Source organism: Apis mellifera, linkage group LG4 (genome assembly GCF_003254395.2).
Source record: "Apis mellifera strain DH4 linkage group LG4, Amel_HAv3.1, whole genome shotgun sequence".
In the NCBI taxonomy this organism is placed as follows: Eukaryota; Metazoa; Arthropoda; class Insecta; order Hymenoptera; family Apidae; genus Apis; species Apis mellifera.
The window spans coordinates 11,076,569-11,092,910 of record NC_037641.1 but is presented as its reverse complement, the minus strand read 5'-3'; the positions used below and the strand labels follow the sequence as shown (position 1 = coordinate 11,092,910).

Here is a 16,342-nt window from a genome sequence, read left to right as displayed (position 1 = left end):
GCCAGTATTAGTAAACATCCTTTCTTATATTTGAGGCTTTCGTACGGTAAGTGAAGATACGGCACAAATTTCAGTGGAAGATTCGTTCTTATTATCACAAAATCGTTTTATATTTGAATTGTTCTTGTTGGTAATTTTTTTTTATGTAATATTTTCTAGACGATCTAAAACATCTTTTATGCATAGATTAATCCTGACAACAAAAAATGTTGCCCTACAATCTTGAAATTCGGTCATACTCATTGATTTATTACTCCTCAAAAATTTATTAGAGAAACATGGAAATAAAAAAAAAATGCTTGGTGCATTTTTATTTGCAATAAAAACAATTTTGTAAAAATTATTGTACTTATGGATGTAAAAAAAAATCTCATCTTTGATTGCTCTATAATATCAGAGTTAAAAAGAAAAAAAAATAAAAAGAAGGAAATAAAAGACAACAATGAAAAAATAATACATTTTTAAAACATTTTTTTCTTCATTCATTTATATATTTCTATATAGCGAAGAATAAAAGACAAAAAATACTGATTAGGTGAATGACCTAAATCTCACAACGACCTTCTCAAACTTTATAATATATATATATATATAACTAACTTTAGCTAATTCGGCAACTATAAAAAAATGTTTCATTGCGTATTAATAAATTGTACAGTTGAGTATATCGAATTTGATGGCTTGAGGAACGTGTATGTAACTATTTTTATGAGTAATAAAATTTAGAATATTTTAAACTATAACAAATCTTGATACATTAAATTGAGCAATTTTGATATTTCTATAAGATTGCTCTTTGTATCACCTTTTTATAAAAACGTTACCACAAGCCAGTAAAAATATTAATATCGTTATTTTGAAATATATTGGATTGTTATATTGATAGTCATCATTTTGCCAAAACGTAAAACAAAAAAAAAAAAAAAAAAAGAAAATTTTTTTTCCTTTCTTTTTTTTTTACGTATAAAAATGTGAGATAATTTTGTCTGATCTCGTAAATAATACATATTTAAATAAAATTGTAGTAATTACAAATAAAAAAAAAAAAGAGAAGATAAATAAATAGTAAAATTCGATAAGACTAGAACTTAATTGACATTTAATCTTTAAATCATACCAAATCCTTCAGTACCTTCACTAATCGCTAATAACAAAGCTCGCTCAAAGTGATCGTAACATTCATAATCGGGTAAGCAGAGCTGATTGAAGCTGTAAAAATATTTAAATAATTATTATTTTGAAAAATTACTACTATTGATTAAAATATATAATATAAAATTACACTACTACCAAGTATGTGCTGTAGGCAAATTAGCAAAAGTTGGTGCTGCTGTAATTTGAAATCGTGGGCTCAATTGTTGAAATCCACCTGGTGGTAATTGCGAACAGCCTGTGGTAAATTGTAATAGTCGGGCCATCTCCTCTTGCGTGAAGTTGCTAACTGCAGTCCAGAACCAATCAAGAACTCGAAGAAACTCTGGCGAGCTTCCATTAGCTATATGGTGCGCACGTAAATCTGCTACGCTGTATTCACCAGTACCGCACAACAATAACTATAACAAATACATATGAAGTAAGTGGAAGATGTTTAAAAATAAGAGAGAAAGAGAGAGAGATAAATATAAATTATATACTTCAAGTTCGTTTTCATCAAAAATTCCCAAAAGATTATCAGGAATAAGTTCGTTTAGACCTCTTAGAAAATGTTCTACTTCGTTTCGTACGGAACTAGCGAGCCTATGCTGTGCGAGTGCATCCAAATAACGAAGTTTCGTATCATTTGTCACACGAATCTTACTACCTCCGGGAATTAATTCAGCTACCTATAAATAAACGAATTTAAACAAGGTAATATAAATAAATGTATGACATGATCTTACTTTTAATAATTGACCATCTTTGTCATATTCCTCCTCGACAAAATAAAGTTCCATTTCCTCGACGTCATTCTCAAGAATATACTTTATTTTGCTCAGATATAAATCTGGATCATCCTGTTCGAAATACTGTAAGAAGAATAAAAATATTGTCTTTTATCTTTTCCTAATTTTCTTCTTTCATATTGATAAAAAAATTATACCTTGTAATGTACTCTGAGGCCTATGATTTGAGCAAGAAACGATCTCGTAAATCTTGCACGTACCAACTGTCTATAGGAACCACCGAGAGCAGATTCGTACAAGCATTTGCCCACTATTCGCCCTGCAAACTCATAATGCTTTAGTTTAAGCTGTGAAGGCCGTTTACTGTTAGGATGAACTAGTGCCTGCTGTGATTCTCCGAAGGATGCGAATAAACCGTTCCCCGAATCGAATAGAGCCGCGCAAATTAACTCAAACCACTCTCGTCGAACGCCACCCCAATCAACGCCTGAAATTAAATATTAAATCTTATTATTACGTGTCTCTTTCAATAATGAGAAATATTATCGTATTCCGTAAGGAACATACCTTGTTCACCTTGAAAACTGATCTCAAAATTTCTACACCAATCACTAACAGAGAATCCTTTTGTAGATTTCATAGACTTAAAAGGGGAAAAACAAGAAAAAAAAAAAAGAATAATCAATTTGACTAAATATGTACACTGTTTTAATTAATAACTCGATATTTACCGATTCTAGCAATTTATCGCGTTGAACTTTCACCAGAAGTTTTTCGTGGTAATGTTTTTGATGATGCTTTCGAACTTCGTGATAAAAGAAATCTTGTTTGTCAGCAAAAGTTTCACTTCCACCTATATTTTTCAACAAAAACAACGTAAATGTAGCGGCTATTATATCTCGATAGAGAGAAATTAATTCAACGGGTGGCTGACATCCATCATCGATAGAAAAAGAGTCGTAACCATCGTATTGATTATTTGAACAATCAAAATGGAACTGAAAGACATCGTTTTGAATTATTGCACGTGTTATATCCAGGGAAAAGGAAATTTCAATTTTTTCCCCCTTCCGAGAAATTGAATTACTTACTTTGGTCGAGGGGCAAAGCCTGAAAGTAACGAGCCTTTTTGGTATTATTCTCAACAAGTATTCCTTGATAGTGAGCTGTTTAGGCGAAATAAAGCAGACAACTTTTTTCGGTTTCGAAAATTTTTCTCCTTGCATGCCCAACAATTTTGCCGCGTAACAAATGTTGGGATCTTTCGAGGCCACGTTATTATGCACCATTCTAGCAACATCACCTACGCTAACAGATATAAATACCGTAAAAATAAAACTTTCGGAAGGATAAAACTGCCGGGACAAAAACAAAATTTAAAGAACAAAAGTATCTTTCGTACTCTCGAGTACAATGATGTCGAAATCCCCGTTGTGTAGCTGCAGCCCGCGTAAACTGACTGTCGCATGGTAACAATTGCCCTTCGGAAAGCTGACTTTTAAACGGATCCTTTGATTCGGAGAGTCATAGTCAAATTGTATACTGCAATTTGTGATAGCCGATTTGTTCATCGTACTGCCAATCTGTAATTGAAACGATCGAAAAAAGAAGAATTTAATCGCGCAAATTCTATCAAGACCTTAATTTTTAACCAACATCAACTTGCCTGAGTAATGTTAACTTGATAACCCTCCGTTGGTTTATCGCCAGGTCCAAATATACACAGATTATCGTACTCATCTCGCGGCTCTATTGTCATAGAATGCGCGACCCCGGCTGTACAAACGACCGTTGAACTTTGTCGCACGAAGACGGTCTTGTTCGGATCTGGGGGGCCTGAATAATAACGAAATATAAATATAAATAATTGGCTGTAATTCTATATCTTATTCTGTAATATTATCTTTCGGATAATCGTACCGGGAAGAAAATTTTTAAGAAACGGGCTGCCGTGAACGTGGCACGAACCGATAAGTACGGCTATTCGATATTGTCCAGCATGGCGGACAGTAAACTTTACAACTGCAGTGTTCGCAGCTAAGGGATCAGTGCCTCCTAACTCTATTAGGGTAGCTACTCTTCGTGTACCCTCAGTGACTTCGACGATCAGATTGTCTTTGTCACAGATTGGGTACGGTTGGCCGTTGCGTTGATAAAACTGTAAATCAACATTTTTCAAAAAATGAAATACGATCGTCATAAAAATAAATTGGCCGGCTCGAGTTTGGCTCGAAATGGAAAGAAATAAATTTTATTTTTACCACGCTTGCTTTCAAAATCTATCCGTTTTAAAAACTTTTATATACCTTCACTGTAAACGTCATAGTTTCTCCCACAAGTTGCGGCTCGTCCCATGCAAAATGAACCCGACAATTGCTCGGTAGTAAATACTTTCCCGTCACATATTGCAACAAGGAGTGTTTCGCCTCTGGTGCTAGAGCCGGCTGTGTCATAGCAGCCAGGGTCACTAACCCTGCTACTGACACGGAGACAACCAACATTCCACCTGCCAGGTACGAGGGAAGGAAAGGAAAAATTCATCTTTCAAATCGTTCTTCCTTGAAACCTTGCGTTTTCTTCATTGTTGTGTACACAATTTTACGAAAAAAAAAAAAAAAAAGAAAAAAAAGAAAAACAAACGATGAAAAAGAATCATACCCCATGTCCAAGCGTCTTGATGCTGGCTATTTTTCACCACGGCGCTCCACAAATCAGCCTTGAGGGTTTCTAAATCTTCCTTTGAAGTAGGCAACGTCTGTCTGGCCTGGGTCCATCGCGGTAAATCCTTGCCAAGGGCTGCCCGTGCCGCATTATCCTCCACCCAATACACATCCTCCAGAGACATCACTTCCATCTGCATTAATCTGATGAAAAAAAAAGAAAAAAAGAAGGAAAGGAAATGAAAAACAGATCTCTCCTTTCGACCGAGAATATTCGTAAATAACAAATAATCGTCCATAGAAATTTTTAGAATATCTATTATTAAAAAAATAACTATTATTAAATATAAATGGAAAATATTCTGCTCACTTTTGATAATGGCTGTGCAAGCCATGGTCAGTGAGCCATTGGCGCAAAACGAGCCTTTGTTGCAACAAACGTGCGGCGCGTTGCAATCGTTCCTCGTCCTGGGCTGGTAATTCCGGCAACGCGTCCACCTCGCCACAACTCGCAAGGGATGAGATACCTGCAACATTCGAATCATTTCCTTCCTCTATGATCTCGCAAAAGAAGGAGGAAGAAGAAGGGGAAGAAGAAGAAGAAAAGAAAAAAACAAAACAAAGGAAATGGTCGAGCAATTAATCAAAGAATTATATGTATCCCGAGCTATTATAGACGAACAAAAATTATTATTATTATTATCATCATCATCATCATTTTTTAATTAGAGACTCAATCAGAGGAATTTGCGATAACGGTTGGTAGTCCGTGAATAGAAAATGACAGGAAACGAGGCCTGATAAAATTCGAAGCGAGGAGCTGATTCCTCTAATTTTCATTGCGCAGCCATTCGTCGTAAAATCGTCAAACTGTGTAAGCCACTTAAAAATGCGTCGTACGTCGTCCCTCGTCTTTCCGCTGTGCATTCTCAAGTGCATCGGGTTTGCGCTCACGATATGCATCGTGAACAAACACGAAGAAGGTGAGGCAAAAACTTTTTCCTCTTCGCTCGCTCGTTTAATTTTCAATTGTTCCGTTTACGGAATCGGAAAAAGTGGGACACCGTTCCTTTTTTTTTTCTTCCTCCCCTCGATGATCGTTTTTTTCACGTTTTTTTTCTTTTTACGAGAAGAGAAAGAGTATAAGACGATTTTTTAGAAATTTCTCTCCAATATTATCGAATAATCGATAAATGTGCACAAATGTTTCAGGGAACGGAGGAGGGTTGGTCGATCGGTTGCAATGCTCCAACGTCACGTTACAAACAATTTTCAACGAGACGGCGGACTCGGTGAGGTCCATATTGATCTTCAACTCGAATTTGCGGTACATTCCGGAACGAGCTTTCGCGAGATACGCGAAACATTTGCAGTCCTTGAACATGCACCATTGTCGTATAAACGACATTCATTTGGATGGGTTGGGCAGTTTAGTGAATTTGAGGAAACTCGGCCTGCCGAACAATAACATCACGCGCGTGAGGGAGGCGTGGTTCAAGGATTTGGTCTACCTGGAGCAATTGGACCTGTCTTTCAATAGGATCGACATAATCGAACCGGTGATCTTCGAGAAAATACCGTTGCTCAAGCGGCTCGACATCCGAGAGAATCGTTTAGCTTGCCTGGAACCTTCAACGTTGCCCGGCGGTGTCGACAAAGTCTACTTCTCCGGCAATCCTCTGACTTTCAAATGTCGGGGAAAGGTAAGCGAAAGAGGATAGAGCCCGAATAGAATAAAAAGTCGAAGTCTCTTTCGAAGAAGAATCTCATTGCTCGTTTCAAAATTCAAGGATCTGCGATGAAACGGACGTTGCTAGATTCGGTTTATTTATCGATTCGGAAATTACAGCTAACTCTGTGGATGCGGGACCACGGGGTGAACTACGTAGACGGGGAGAGCGAGAAGGAAGCATGGGTGGATAAGCTGCTTTGGCTGTGCGCCATCGGCGACACGAGCGTGGCCGAGTCGGAAGTCTCGATGAAAGAATGCATTATCCTGAATTTGTTCAATCAGTTTCGAACAGGTCTCGAGAAATCGAATTCCACGATCGACCAATGTGCCCCCGAGAGGCACCAATTGACGAGTTGCATAGCTGCCGAGAATCGTCATCAGCTCACCAACGGGAACGTGATCAAGAAATTGCTCTTCTATATCCGTCAAACGAAAATGAATTAAAAAAAAGAGAGAAAAAGGGGGGAAAAAGGAGGTAAAAATTGTAAAAGCTTCTTATTGAATTAAATTAGAATTTTTCAGGATCGAAAATATAAATAATAATTACGAGTAAAGATGAATCGTCTCTAATTTTTGAAAGGCAAACCGTTGTGTTGGGAAATTTGTTCCTCCAACCTTCGTTCGTACGGAAGGAATACTTATTTTTTACGACGAAATTAATCGCAAGAATGATTCATTGGATTGAAAAAAGAAAATGTTTATTTTCAACGTGAGATTTTTTTTTTCTTTTTTTTTTTACTTACCGGAAGAAGCGCTACCGCTGGGCCGTAGCGACATGCCGATGGACGATATCTCGTCGGCAAAGAAATCTTTGTCGCGTTGTCCATCTCGACAGCCTCGATTTTTGTCCGGCATAATTCCTCCACGGTGTTCTCTCTTCAACTTTTACCGACTACGAAGCATTCTTTCTTTCGTTCACCGTCGCATCGCTCGCTCGTCACGAGGTCATCTTCTCGAAACATCATTACACCACCGTTTCATTCTCATTAATCTTGTGAACGATTCCGCGGCCGAACATACAATGATAAATTCGCGAATTTGATTTTTTGGGCGCGAAGGATTTTCGAAAACGAGATATTTCTTTGATAATCGCGCGAAAATAAATTTATACCCGAGCCGAACAATGAAACTTCTACCTTTTGTTTTCGACTTGCCACGCGACTGCAAAGTGCGATTGCCGCGATGATTGAATGACGAATAGCAGCCATTGACAATTGTGCGGGACGTGACGATATTGTCAAGCTGATATTTAATATTTCGCTTGTCGTACAAACGGTTAGTGCGCAGCTAGTGTATATATATGTGTGTGTGTGTGTATTTTTTGCAACGAAGCGAATGCAATTAGAAAGGGAAGAAGAAAGGGAAGCTTGTAACGAGAGGCGAAGCATGGGTCAATTTCTTCTTGAAGAGGGAAGATCTTGCATCGCGGCTTCGCTCCAACGACACGCGATTAATTTTAATTACAAGGGTGAAAGCTATTGTACAATCTCTCGCGAAGAATTGAAAGATGGAGACGGAGGTAATGATATTTGCTCGACGACATTTGCTAGGATGATGAGTGAAAAAAATTCGTTCGATACTTTCCGCGTTACGTGCACACCATTTCGTCGTGAATAATCGAGAAAGGGGATTTCGTAATTTTCGAAACTTTTTCTCTAATCGACTTTGCGGCTCTCGTCGAGGGTTCAAGGATTGAACTTATTCGATCGCAAAAAATTCGGTGGGGCGCAATCGAAAAAGGAAAAAAAAAAAAAAAGAGAGAAAAGGGAGATGTACAATATACATTCGCCCGCGTTGACCCAGATCCGGGGGTACGGGGATTTCGAATAAAGAGATTGATAACTGTTTCGACGGATTCTTCTATCGGCGCGCGCTTTCATGCCGCTCGATTAACCATATGCCGATAAAGCGATCGCGGATCGATAGGGTGGCGATTTAATCAACTACAACGGAACGTTACCATGAATTAAACGGGTCCTGAAAGCGGGTCAAGAGTCCACTCGAGGTCGAACCGGGGTTATCGTACCCGTGTTTTCCACGCTCGTCTCGTTTCCCTTGCACAATTTATTGGCCGACGTGTACCGTGTCAATTGCCGCCGATAAAAAAAGAAAGAAAGAACGATTGGAAGGACGAAACATAGGATTGCATTTCAAGGTATAATCTGTGGCATACGTAGAACAAATTGGACGAAACGGTACGCGTGTCTCCTCCCCGATTTTTCCATCTTTTTTTAATAATCGTTAAGTGGTTAGTTCTCGAAACGAAACAAGGACACGAGATTACATCGAGAAGAGATGGTGGCGGTGATTAAAGATCGAATCGCGGTATTTTTAATTTTAAATCTTCCACTCTCCCCAAGTAAAAAAAAAAAGTAATGGAAAAATTCGCGGACCATTTCATCCCATCAAGTATTACAGGACTTCGAGGGATAAACGTTCCATTAGCGAGTCCATCAAAGCTCGTAATGTTTCAAAGGTAAAAGAAGAATGCGGTGGCTCTCGATGTTTTTCAGATCTTTCTCTCTCTCTCTCTCTCCCCCCAACCTTTCTCCTTTCCCTAGGTTATTTTTTTCTGGGCCGTGGTCGAAACGGAAACGTAGAGAAGAAGAAGAAAAGAGGAGAGACGCAAGCATGGGAACAATGAGAGAATCAAGCCCGCGTAGAACACGGCAGCCTCGACGTGGACTCTTGACCTTTTCGAACGGATATCCTTCACTGGCATTACTTCGTGCTAACGATCCTTTCGGTGGCGAGGGGGAACGGCAACGGGGTTGGAGCAGCGGCAGGAGGTAATGGCGGCGGAGGTGGTGGTGGGCAAGGCAAAACCAGGGCATACATTCTCGTATGTCATACATTCTCATGATTATGCACGAGAGAGAGTTGCCGGTATTATGAAGGTAGGGCAGATCGATTCCTGCACATTTGCCCGCTTTTGTGTCTATCTTCTACTTGACCGAGGGGGGACGCGATATTGCGCCGAATTGCAACATTTCCTTCTCGTCTGCTTAAAATTTCCCTTCTCCTCCCCCCCTCTCTTATCGCCTCGTTCGTATTTCGAGACCGGTATTCCGGGAATATCCGCGCACAGAGAGGGGAAGGTTGAGAAACAAACTTGGTGACACAGTTTCACCACCATGGCGTGTTACCGCATTAATGGAATCCAGTGCACGGCGGCGTGACGTTTCTTTCTTAACGACGAAGCGATTAAACGATCCTAACTTGTAGGATCGCGATTCTCTTTCTTACTGTCTCCCTCCCCTTCGCTCTTTTTTCCTTCGAAATTGTAAGAAGCCAGCGATAAGTTTCGGTGAAAAGAAGTTTTCGGAGGAGGACCCTCGGGGATCAGGTTTCTGCTCGAATGAAAGGATACGAAAGCGCGATGAATACTATTCTCCCGCGAGAACGAGCGATTGTTTCCCGGGCTAATTAAAATCTTGCCGGCTACTCGAGACTCGAGTGTGTGCCTATCCAGACTGTCTTCCTCTTCGAGCCAAGGTACAAGGGATACGCAATTCTTTTTGCCAAGCGATGAAGTTTTATTAGCGTGCTATTCGTTGTGTAAATTCGAGCAAATATTTGCGACGAATATTTCAATTTCTTTTTTTTTCTCACGATTATGGAAAATATATCGTTGATATATGAAACACGATTCACGTACAATGTATACGTAATATGATATACGATCGAGTCGAAGCGATAGCGTGTTATATTGTACATAACACAGAGTGTTTGTACATACGCTTCCTTTTCCCATGCGATTCGTATGCGCATTTCGATCGTCTATCTAAACGAGATAATCGAGGGTTTCGAGTATATCTGTAATATATATATATATATATATATATACATTGATTTGTATCTCGTCGATTTGTTTTTTTTTTTTTTGCTTGTTTGTTTTTTCATCGATAGAAACGTAGAAAAATACGATGAGTAGAGGATACGCTCGTGGAATGATTAATTGCTCGTGGCGCGGTAAAACGTAATTGGTATACGGAATTGCGTCGCACGTAAATGGATAACACCGTTAAATTCGCGTAGCTTATTGCAGAGTTGGATAACATTTACATCATTCTCGAAAGCAATAACGCTCGCACGGATATATATGTATTTTTTTTTTTCATAAAATATATCCAAGCAAGATTCATCGCGTCGAAGAGGATTATAACACCGTTGTAATACCCGTTTCGTTCGATCAAGAAATTTTTTGCTTTCAATTTGTTTCAACGACCGTCATTTAAACTAGCGTAATTTCGAAACGCGATTTTATGCTCGTGTAAAACTCACCTCCCTTTATTAAAGGACTATTTAAAACAGGTTATCTCTCGAATTTCCGATTCTTCGTTCGAAATTACGCATTTCGCATTTGGTAGAATAGCAAATTAATATTTAACCAGAGCCAGTGAAGCGTGTCAACTGTGAGTCAACTCGGGCCTTTTTCAGACTCGTTCTCGACGGGAAATTTTTCCGCGTTAAGAAAGGTTAAGGTCACGATGGATCGATACTTTTCCCATCGGCCGACGTTTACCTGCTTCGTGCAAACTTACTCGTACGCAACAACCGGGAAAATCAATTTTAACCGCGATCAATTAAATCCTACTCGCATCATGTTGTACACCGACATCCTATATGTTTGTCTCTCCGCGCGCGTGTTGCCAAACCCGCTCGATTTGCCGATCGATCGATCGATCGATCAATCTGCCAACGGATCATCTTCCCACTTCTTTCGTTTTACGAGGCTCTCGCTTTCCCTCGTAATGTGAGCGCGAAAAGTTTCGTAGGATTCGACGGGATTGATTTATTCGCCCGCGGACATCCCCCGAAAATTTCGTTTCGCTTCATCATTTTCGAACAATGCGGGACACGGAAAATGGCCCGTGATAAATTACGACACGTGGACAATGAGTGGAAAATGGCCGAGGTACTGGCGGATTATATCGATTTTAGCCTGGGATGAGTAATGATTAATGATTAAAAACGTTTTCAAATAAATATCGAAACAAATATCTTTCAAACAGTTTCTTTTTTCCTATAAGGAATATCATCATCTATTCTTCTAAACGATTTCTCTATGCGCATTTCTTCGTGTATTATATTTACATTATTTATTTCCACTCGCTATTCCCTTCTTTCGAATTACCATAACTCGAGCTATCCTATATCCCGTACGTTTATCTTTCGGTGAATACATGGATATATATAGGAGAGAGAGAGAGAGAAGAAAGTTGGGAAAAGTTGGGAATTGAATTTTCTTTATTCCAATCTTCTCGAGTTCCCCAACGGCGAGTTTCCACGGCATCGACATCGAGCCGATAAAACGCATTACCGGCAAACTTTTCCTCCCCCGGATCACGATGCTCGTGGGAAAAACCCATCGCTCAAAGTGTCGCAATGCAGGACGCGTTCGCCGCGCTTTAGGCGATCCCTTACTTTTCGAAAATGCTCGAAGAGAGAGAGAGAGAGAGAGAGAGAGAGAGAGAGAGAGAGAGAGAGAGAGAGAGCGGCGTCGTGACGTCAACGTCTTTCGCGATGAAGACGTTCCGTGACCTCGCGCGGCCCCGAGTAACAAAGCCTTGAAACGGGTCGCAACAACAACAACATCTACGCGATCAGACCAAATTTCAGAGGGAAAAGAAAGAAATTCGTGACGAATCCTTGTGATTACCCTCGAGAAACTCTTCAACCCTTCATCCCCCGAAAAATTCCGCGAGATTCAAGCAAACGTTCGCATTGTCTCTTAATTTAAGGGAAATTTTTGCACAATTTTTAAAAGCATGCAATTTCTATCGGGGGGCGGTGCAAAATTAGCAAAAGGATAAAGTTCGACTGTACTTCAACTGATTCTTCTCGTAATTAAAAATAATAAGCGTGCGCGTAATATTCGATCGTAAGAAACGAATGTTCGTCGAAGAGAAGAAGAAGAAGAAGTGAACTTACGGATTCGAAACGACTTCTCGTCACCTGAAGACTGCTTTTCCGCCGGAGGATCGGTGTTCGGCGACTCGAAGTTGGGGGGGAAGGTGGAGGATAAAAGATCGCGGGTAACCCAGCGGAAAGGTGGGAGGAGCGTTGCCAGCGAAAAAGGTAATATGCGGCTGTTCGAATTGCGGTCCTCGGGCGCAACGAACGAAATCGTACCCCTTCGCAACAGGAGAGTGTCGCGTCGCACTTGTTTACGATATTAATTACGATCTCGCTACTTGTTATCTACGTGGGTAGAGGATGAAGCGACAGGAGGAGTACTCGTATGTCCTCGGCGACAGGTGAGAGAGAACGTGAGACCTAGAGGGACGAGTTCTACGATGCTCGTCTTTCCGATGTATGTACCGCGTCCCGAAGTCGAGAATACGCGCGAATAATAATGAGGGGTTGGAGAATAGGGGAAGGAGAGAGGGGTATAGTATATCGGGGGTAGATGGTAAAAACGCGAGCTCTTTCTACGACCGACTTCGAACGCGTCTACTAAGGGTGAGGCGGGCCGATGTGTCAAAGCCTCGGCGAACGCGCGAACATCCGAGGTTCGTTCACGATTTCATCGTTCACAGGGATTCCGTTTTTATGGTGGTTCATGCGTACGCGCCCTCTGGCTGCGCGCATAATGCTCACGTCGTTTGGTTCGCGCGATTCAACGGGATTCCGCGAGAGATAATGCGAAAGGGGACGTAGCAAGGGGGGGTAATAAGGGTTTCCCCCCGTGAGTCGAGTGCCTCGACACCCGATTAACGCCGAGAGCGATGCGACTCCGCGATCCACTCGCGCGGACTCACGCTAGACGACTGCATGCGATACGATTACGCGGACAGAGCCACCCTCTGCCACCCGTTCACTACTCCCACCACGCTACGAAGACCACGCCAGCCAAACTTCGCTTTCTTCCTTTTCTTCCAAAATCGAATCCCCATCACCATTTTGCCCGTGCCTCTGCGTATCGGTTTAGCTTCACGTCCAGCTTTCTCCCTCTTTTCTTTCTCCATCGTTGTCCATCATTTTTACGAAACGAAATTTCACTCCTTTACTTCCCTCTCTTCTCTCCCCCCCACGAAATTCTACTCTTTGTAGACGTTCGAAAGAAAGAAGTCTCGTTTCTAAAAAATTTCTAAAAAATCTGCATTTTCGGGAAAAATTGGAAATCAATGAAAGAGGTAGAGGGAGAAAGGGGTTGATTTTCCATTACGTTTTATGGAATCGTTCCAAATATAAGACGGGGCGATCCATTTTCTTGCTACCGCAATAGATTAATTTGGTTTAAAAATTAAAAAAAAAAAAAAAAAGAAAAACTTTCGATGGTACTTTTAAACGGACTCGAGTTCGTCATTGGTCCTAACAGTTGCCTTGAATTTTTCCAGTAATTGCAGCGCACTCGTCGTTCAATCGTAAAGAAATGTTCGCGTTGAGCGCTCTCGACGAGTAGTCATATTTAATCTTTGACGATCTACTTTGATGATCGATAAGAAATCCGGATAGGATGTAGTAACTATTGAGGGCAGTTACTTGCTGACTGGATCATTAGTTCGCTCTCGACGAGAGAATCTTGTTTTCTGCCGTGTCAACGGAATTCAAAGCTTCTAAAGGATCTCTTTATTTTTTTTATCATGTGCTAAAAGTGATTAAATCAACGCGAAAAATTAGTGTAAAATAAATACCGATGATAAATTTATTTGCGTTATGTAATATAAAATTTGCACGAAATGAACGAAATAATATAACAATATATAATTGGTCAGTTATTTGGATGATTCGTAGCGCAATTTCGTTTAAATTGATACAGCAGGGATAAAGATACGATTATTCGAATATAAAAGTATTGGGTCATTAAAATTTATTGCCAATATACGAGTGCTTTAGGACCGATCGTAAATGTTCAGTGATGGATAGATTAAAAAACAATAAAGGTGATTGTGTACATACAAAACGTTTGCTCTCGAAAAGGGTGAGAGCAGGGGCAGTGTCCCCACCCCATTGGCTCAAGTGCAAACAGCGCGCAGTGACATTGCCGCAGCTGGGAACTTCGTATCCATTCGTTCATCCCACCAATACCGAGGTATAAAAGCCTAACTCCGAAGGAACATTCGCGCAAGCGCTTATATCCTTGGCACCAGCCAGGGCCAAGATGATAAAAGTTTGGACACTGACGCAGATTTATCAGCTTGCTTCGCTTTGGTTTTTGAATCTAATAAGAAAAACATGCGGAGGAACAAGCTGCGATAAAAACTGAAGTACAAGTTTGCGCATATCTTATAATATTTTCTCTTTCTATTCAATCTTTTTTTTTTTTCATTCAACATTTTAGAGCTTTACATAAAAAAATTTCTCTGTTTTTCATCTAATAAATCTTTACAAATATTTTTCATAGATACATAAATATATAAAGAAAAATATTGCAAAATTAATTACACATAACACAGGAGTTTGAATTGCTCTTACATAACTCTTTGAAATGGTAATGAATCCCGAAGCATCACAATTCTTGATGTAGTAATGAATGACGTTTGCAAAGGCTCGTTAAATTCACATTATCGTACAAAGACCCGTAATTTAACGATCAATCGATAATACATGCTTAACAATGAATTTCAAGTTTGAATAATGAATCTATTGTGCAGTAATCGTTTTAGAAAGTCGCCAAATAGAATGAGTTATATATTAAAACTGATTGTTTTATCTTTTATCGTAAATTGTTTACAAATTGAAAAATTCTTTTATTTATAAACATTTATATGAATATTTGATAATTATGCAATGCATAATATAAGAATAATAAAATGGAATTAAGAAAATAACTAAGAGAATTCTGACCTTTCTTTTTGAAGAGAGGTCGATATTGTTTCAGTCCAATTTCGGCAAGCCATTGATCTGCTTCGGTGAGATCTCCGTTGTTTGCATTTCCGGTGACAAGCATCAAAAGTTTGCCAAGGGATAAAATCATAGTAAGGGCCAGGAATACCCCAGATAATACAGTCGACCATCGTGCCATTTCCTGATAAGTGCATCTTCAAAATAAATAGTAATAAATTATATTGACAAACTGCGTGTATACGTATATATAATATTTATGTTAACAGGTTAAGTGTCTGAATTGAGGTTATGTCACCATAGTGTTTGTAAACAAATCTATATCCGAGAAATATAACTAGTGGTACTTTGCATTAATCGACTTACCACATTTTCATAAAACTGTTAATCCATATATGATATCATCGACAAAATTGTGCTTGTGCAGTTTTACGGAGTAAAGACTTACATACTCATACAGAATAAGGATTACTGTAGATGGAGTGACAGATGAAGAACACTATAAATTTCTAGGGATTTCATACAACAGCTTTTCTTCTAATGGACAGACTGAAAATCAAAAAAAATATACATTCTTTACACATACATAGAAAAGTTAATTTATATATAAAAAATATAAATTCTTTATAATGTATAAATAAAAAATTTATCTACATATAAAATATATACTTTGATATGAAAATGTAAATATAAATATAAAATATACATAAGATATATAAAGATAGATATATGTGTATATATATATACTTGCATACGAAAATTTAATTAAATAATTTCTGTTAAGATTTTTAATTAGTAGATTTCACAAAGAAAACAAAATTAATTAGATATCGAAATTATTTATTGAGTGTATAAATTTTGTAGAAAAAATATACACAAAAAGAGGAAAAAAAGAATAGAGATAACGTAAAAATTGGGAAATCAGCGCCATCTTTTAAATACCAAAGACATCTCTTTAAAAGTAAGGTAAAGAATTGAAGAATAGCGCCATTACTTGAATAAATTTTATATAAAAAAAACATCTTTTTAAAAGTATTCAAAAGATGACGCTGATTAATTCTTTCTACTTTTCCTACTGTCTTTTTTTCATGTTCATTTCAATACTTTATGTATTTGACAATTTAAAAACTTATTTATATATACATGCTTGACTCAATTTAGAAATGGCATTAATTTTAATATTTTTCTTTATCTCTGGTCTTTTTTTTTAATTATTTTCTCTATAATATTTTTTTTCATGTATAATATCTCTAGAAATGGTATTGATTCCCGAATTT

At 38.8% G+C, this 16,342-nt stretch overlaps 2 protein-coding genes across 6 annotated transcripts; one reads left to right on the top strand and one right to left on the bottom strand.

The window, feature by feature from the left end:
* Positions 1-454: 454 nt before the first annotated feature.
* LOC726045 (apoptosis-resistant E3 ubiquitin protein ligase 1) lies at positions 455-15,637 on the bottom strand. Of its 5 annotated transcripts, XM_026440013.1 has the most exons (17): positions 15,069-15,262; positions 14,181-14,442; positions 7,019-7,224; positions 4,914-5,070; positions 4,542-4,747; positions 4,190-4,389; positions 3,804-4,041; positions 3,550-3,719; positions 3,286-3,466; positions 2,975-3,186; positions 2,615-2,881; positions 2,451-2,526; positions 2,081-2,370; positions 1,881-2,006; positions 1,635-1,823; positions 1,291-1,553; positions 455-1,209 (listed from the first exon to the last, which is right to left on the bottom strand). In XM_026440013.1, the coding sequence occupies exons 3-17, from the start codon at positions 7,128-7,130 to the stop codon at positions 1,107-1,109; spliced, it is 2,790 nt and encodes a 929-aa protein (XP_026295798.1). In that variant the 5' UTR covers positions 7,131-7,224; positions 14,181-14,442; positions 15,069-15,262; the 3' UTR covers positions 455-1,106. The 5 variants fall into 5 exon arrangements, with proteins under 5 accessions (XP_026295798.1, XP_026295796.1, XP_026295797.1 ...); XM_026440011.1 differs by lacking the exons at positions 7,019-7,224; positions 14,181-14,442 and adding an exon at positions 15,432-15,637; XM_026440012.1 differs by lacking the exons at positions 14,181-14,442; positions 15,069-15,262 and adding an exon at positions 12,210-13,045.
* Positions 5,341-6,835, top strand: LOC100576745 (leucine-rich repeat-containing protein 26). The gene is made up of 3 exons (XM_003250945.4): positions 5,341-5,526; positions 5,756-6,246; positions 6,393-6,835. The coding sequence occupies exons 1-3, from the start codon at positions 5,433-5,435 to the stop codon at positions 6,717-6,719; spliced, it is 912 nt and encodes a 303-aa protein (XP_003250993.1). The 5' UTR covers positions 5,341-5,432; the 3' UTR covers positions 6,720-6,835.
* Positions 15,638-16,342: the final 705 nt, after the last annotated feature.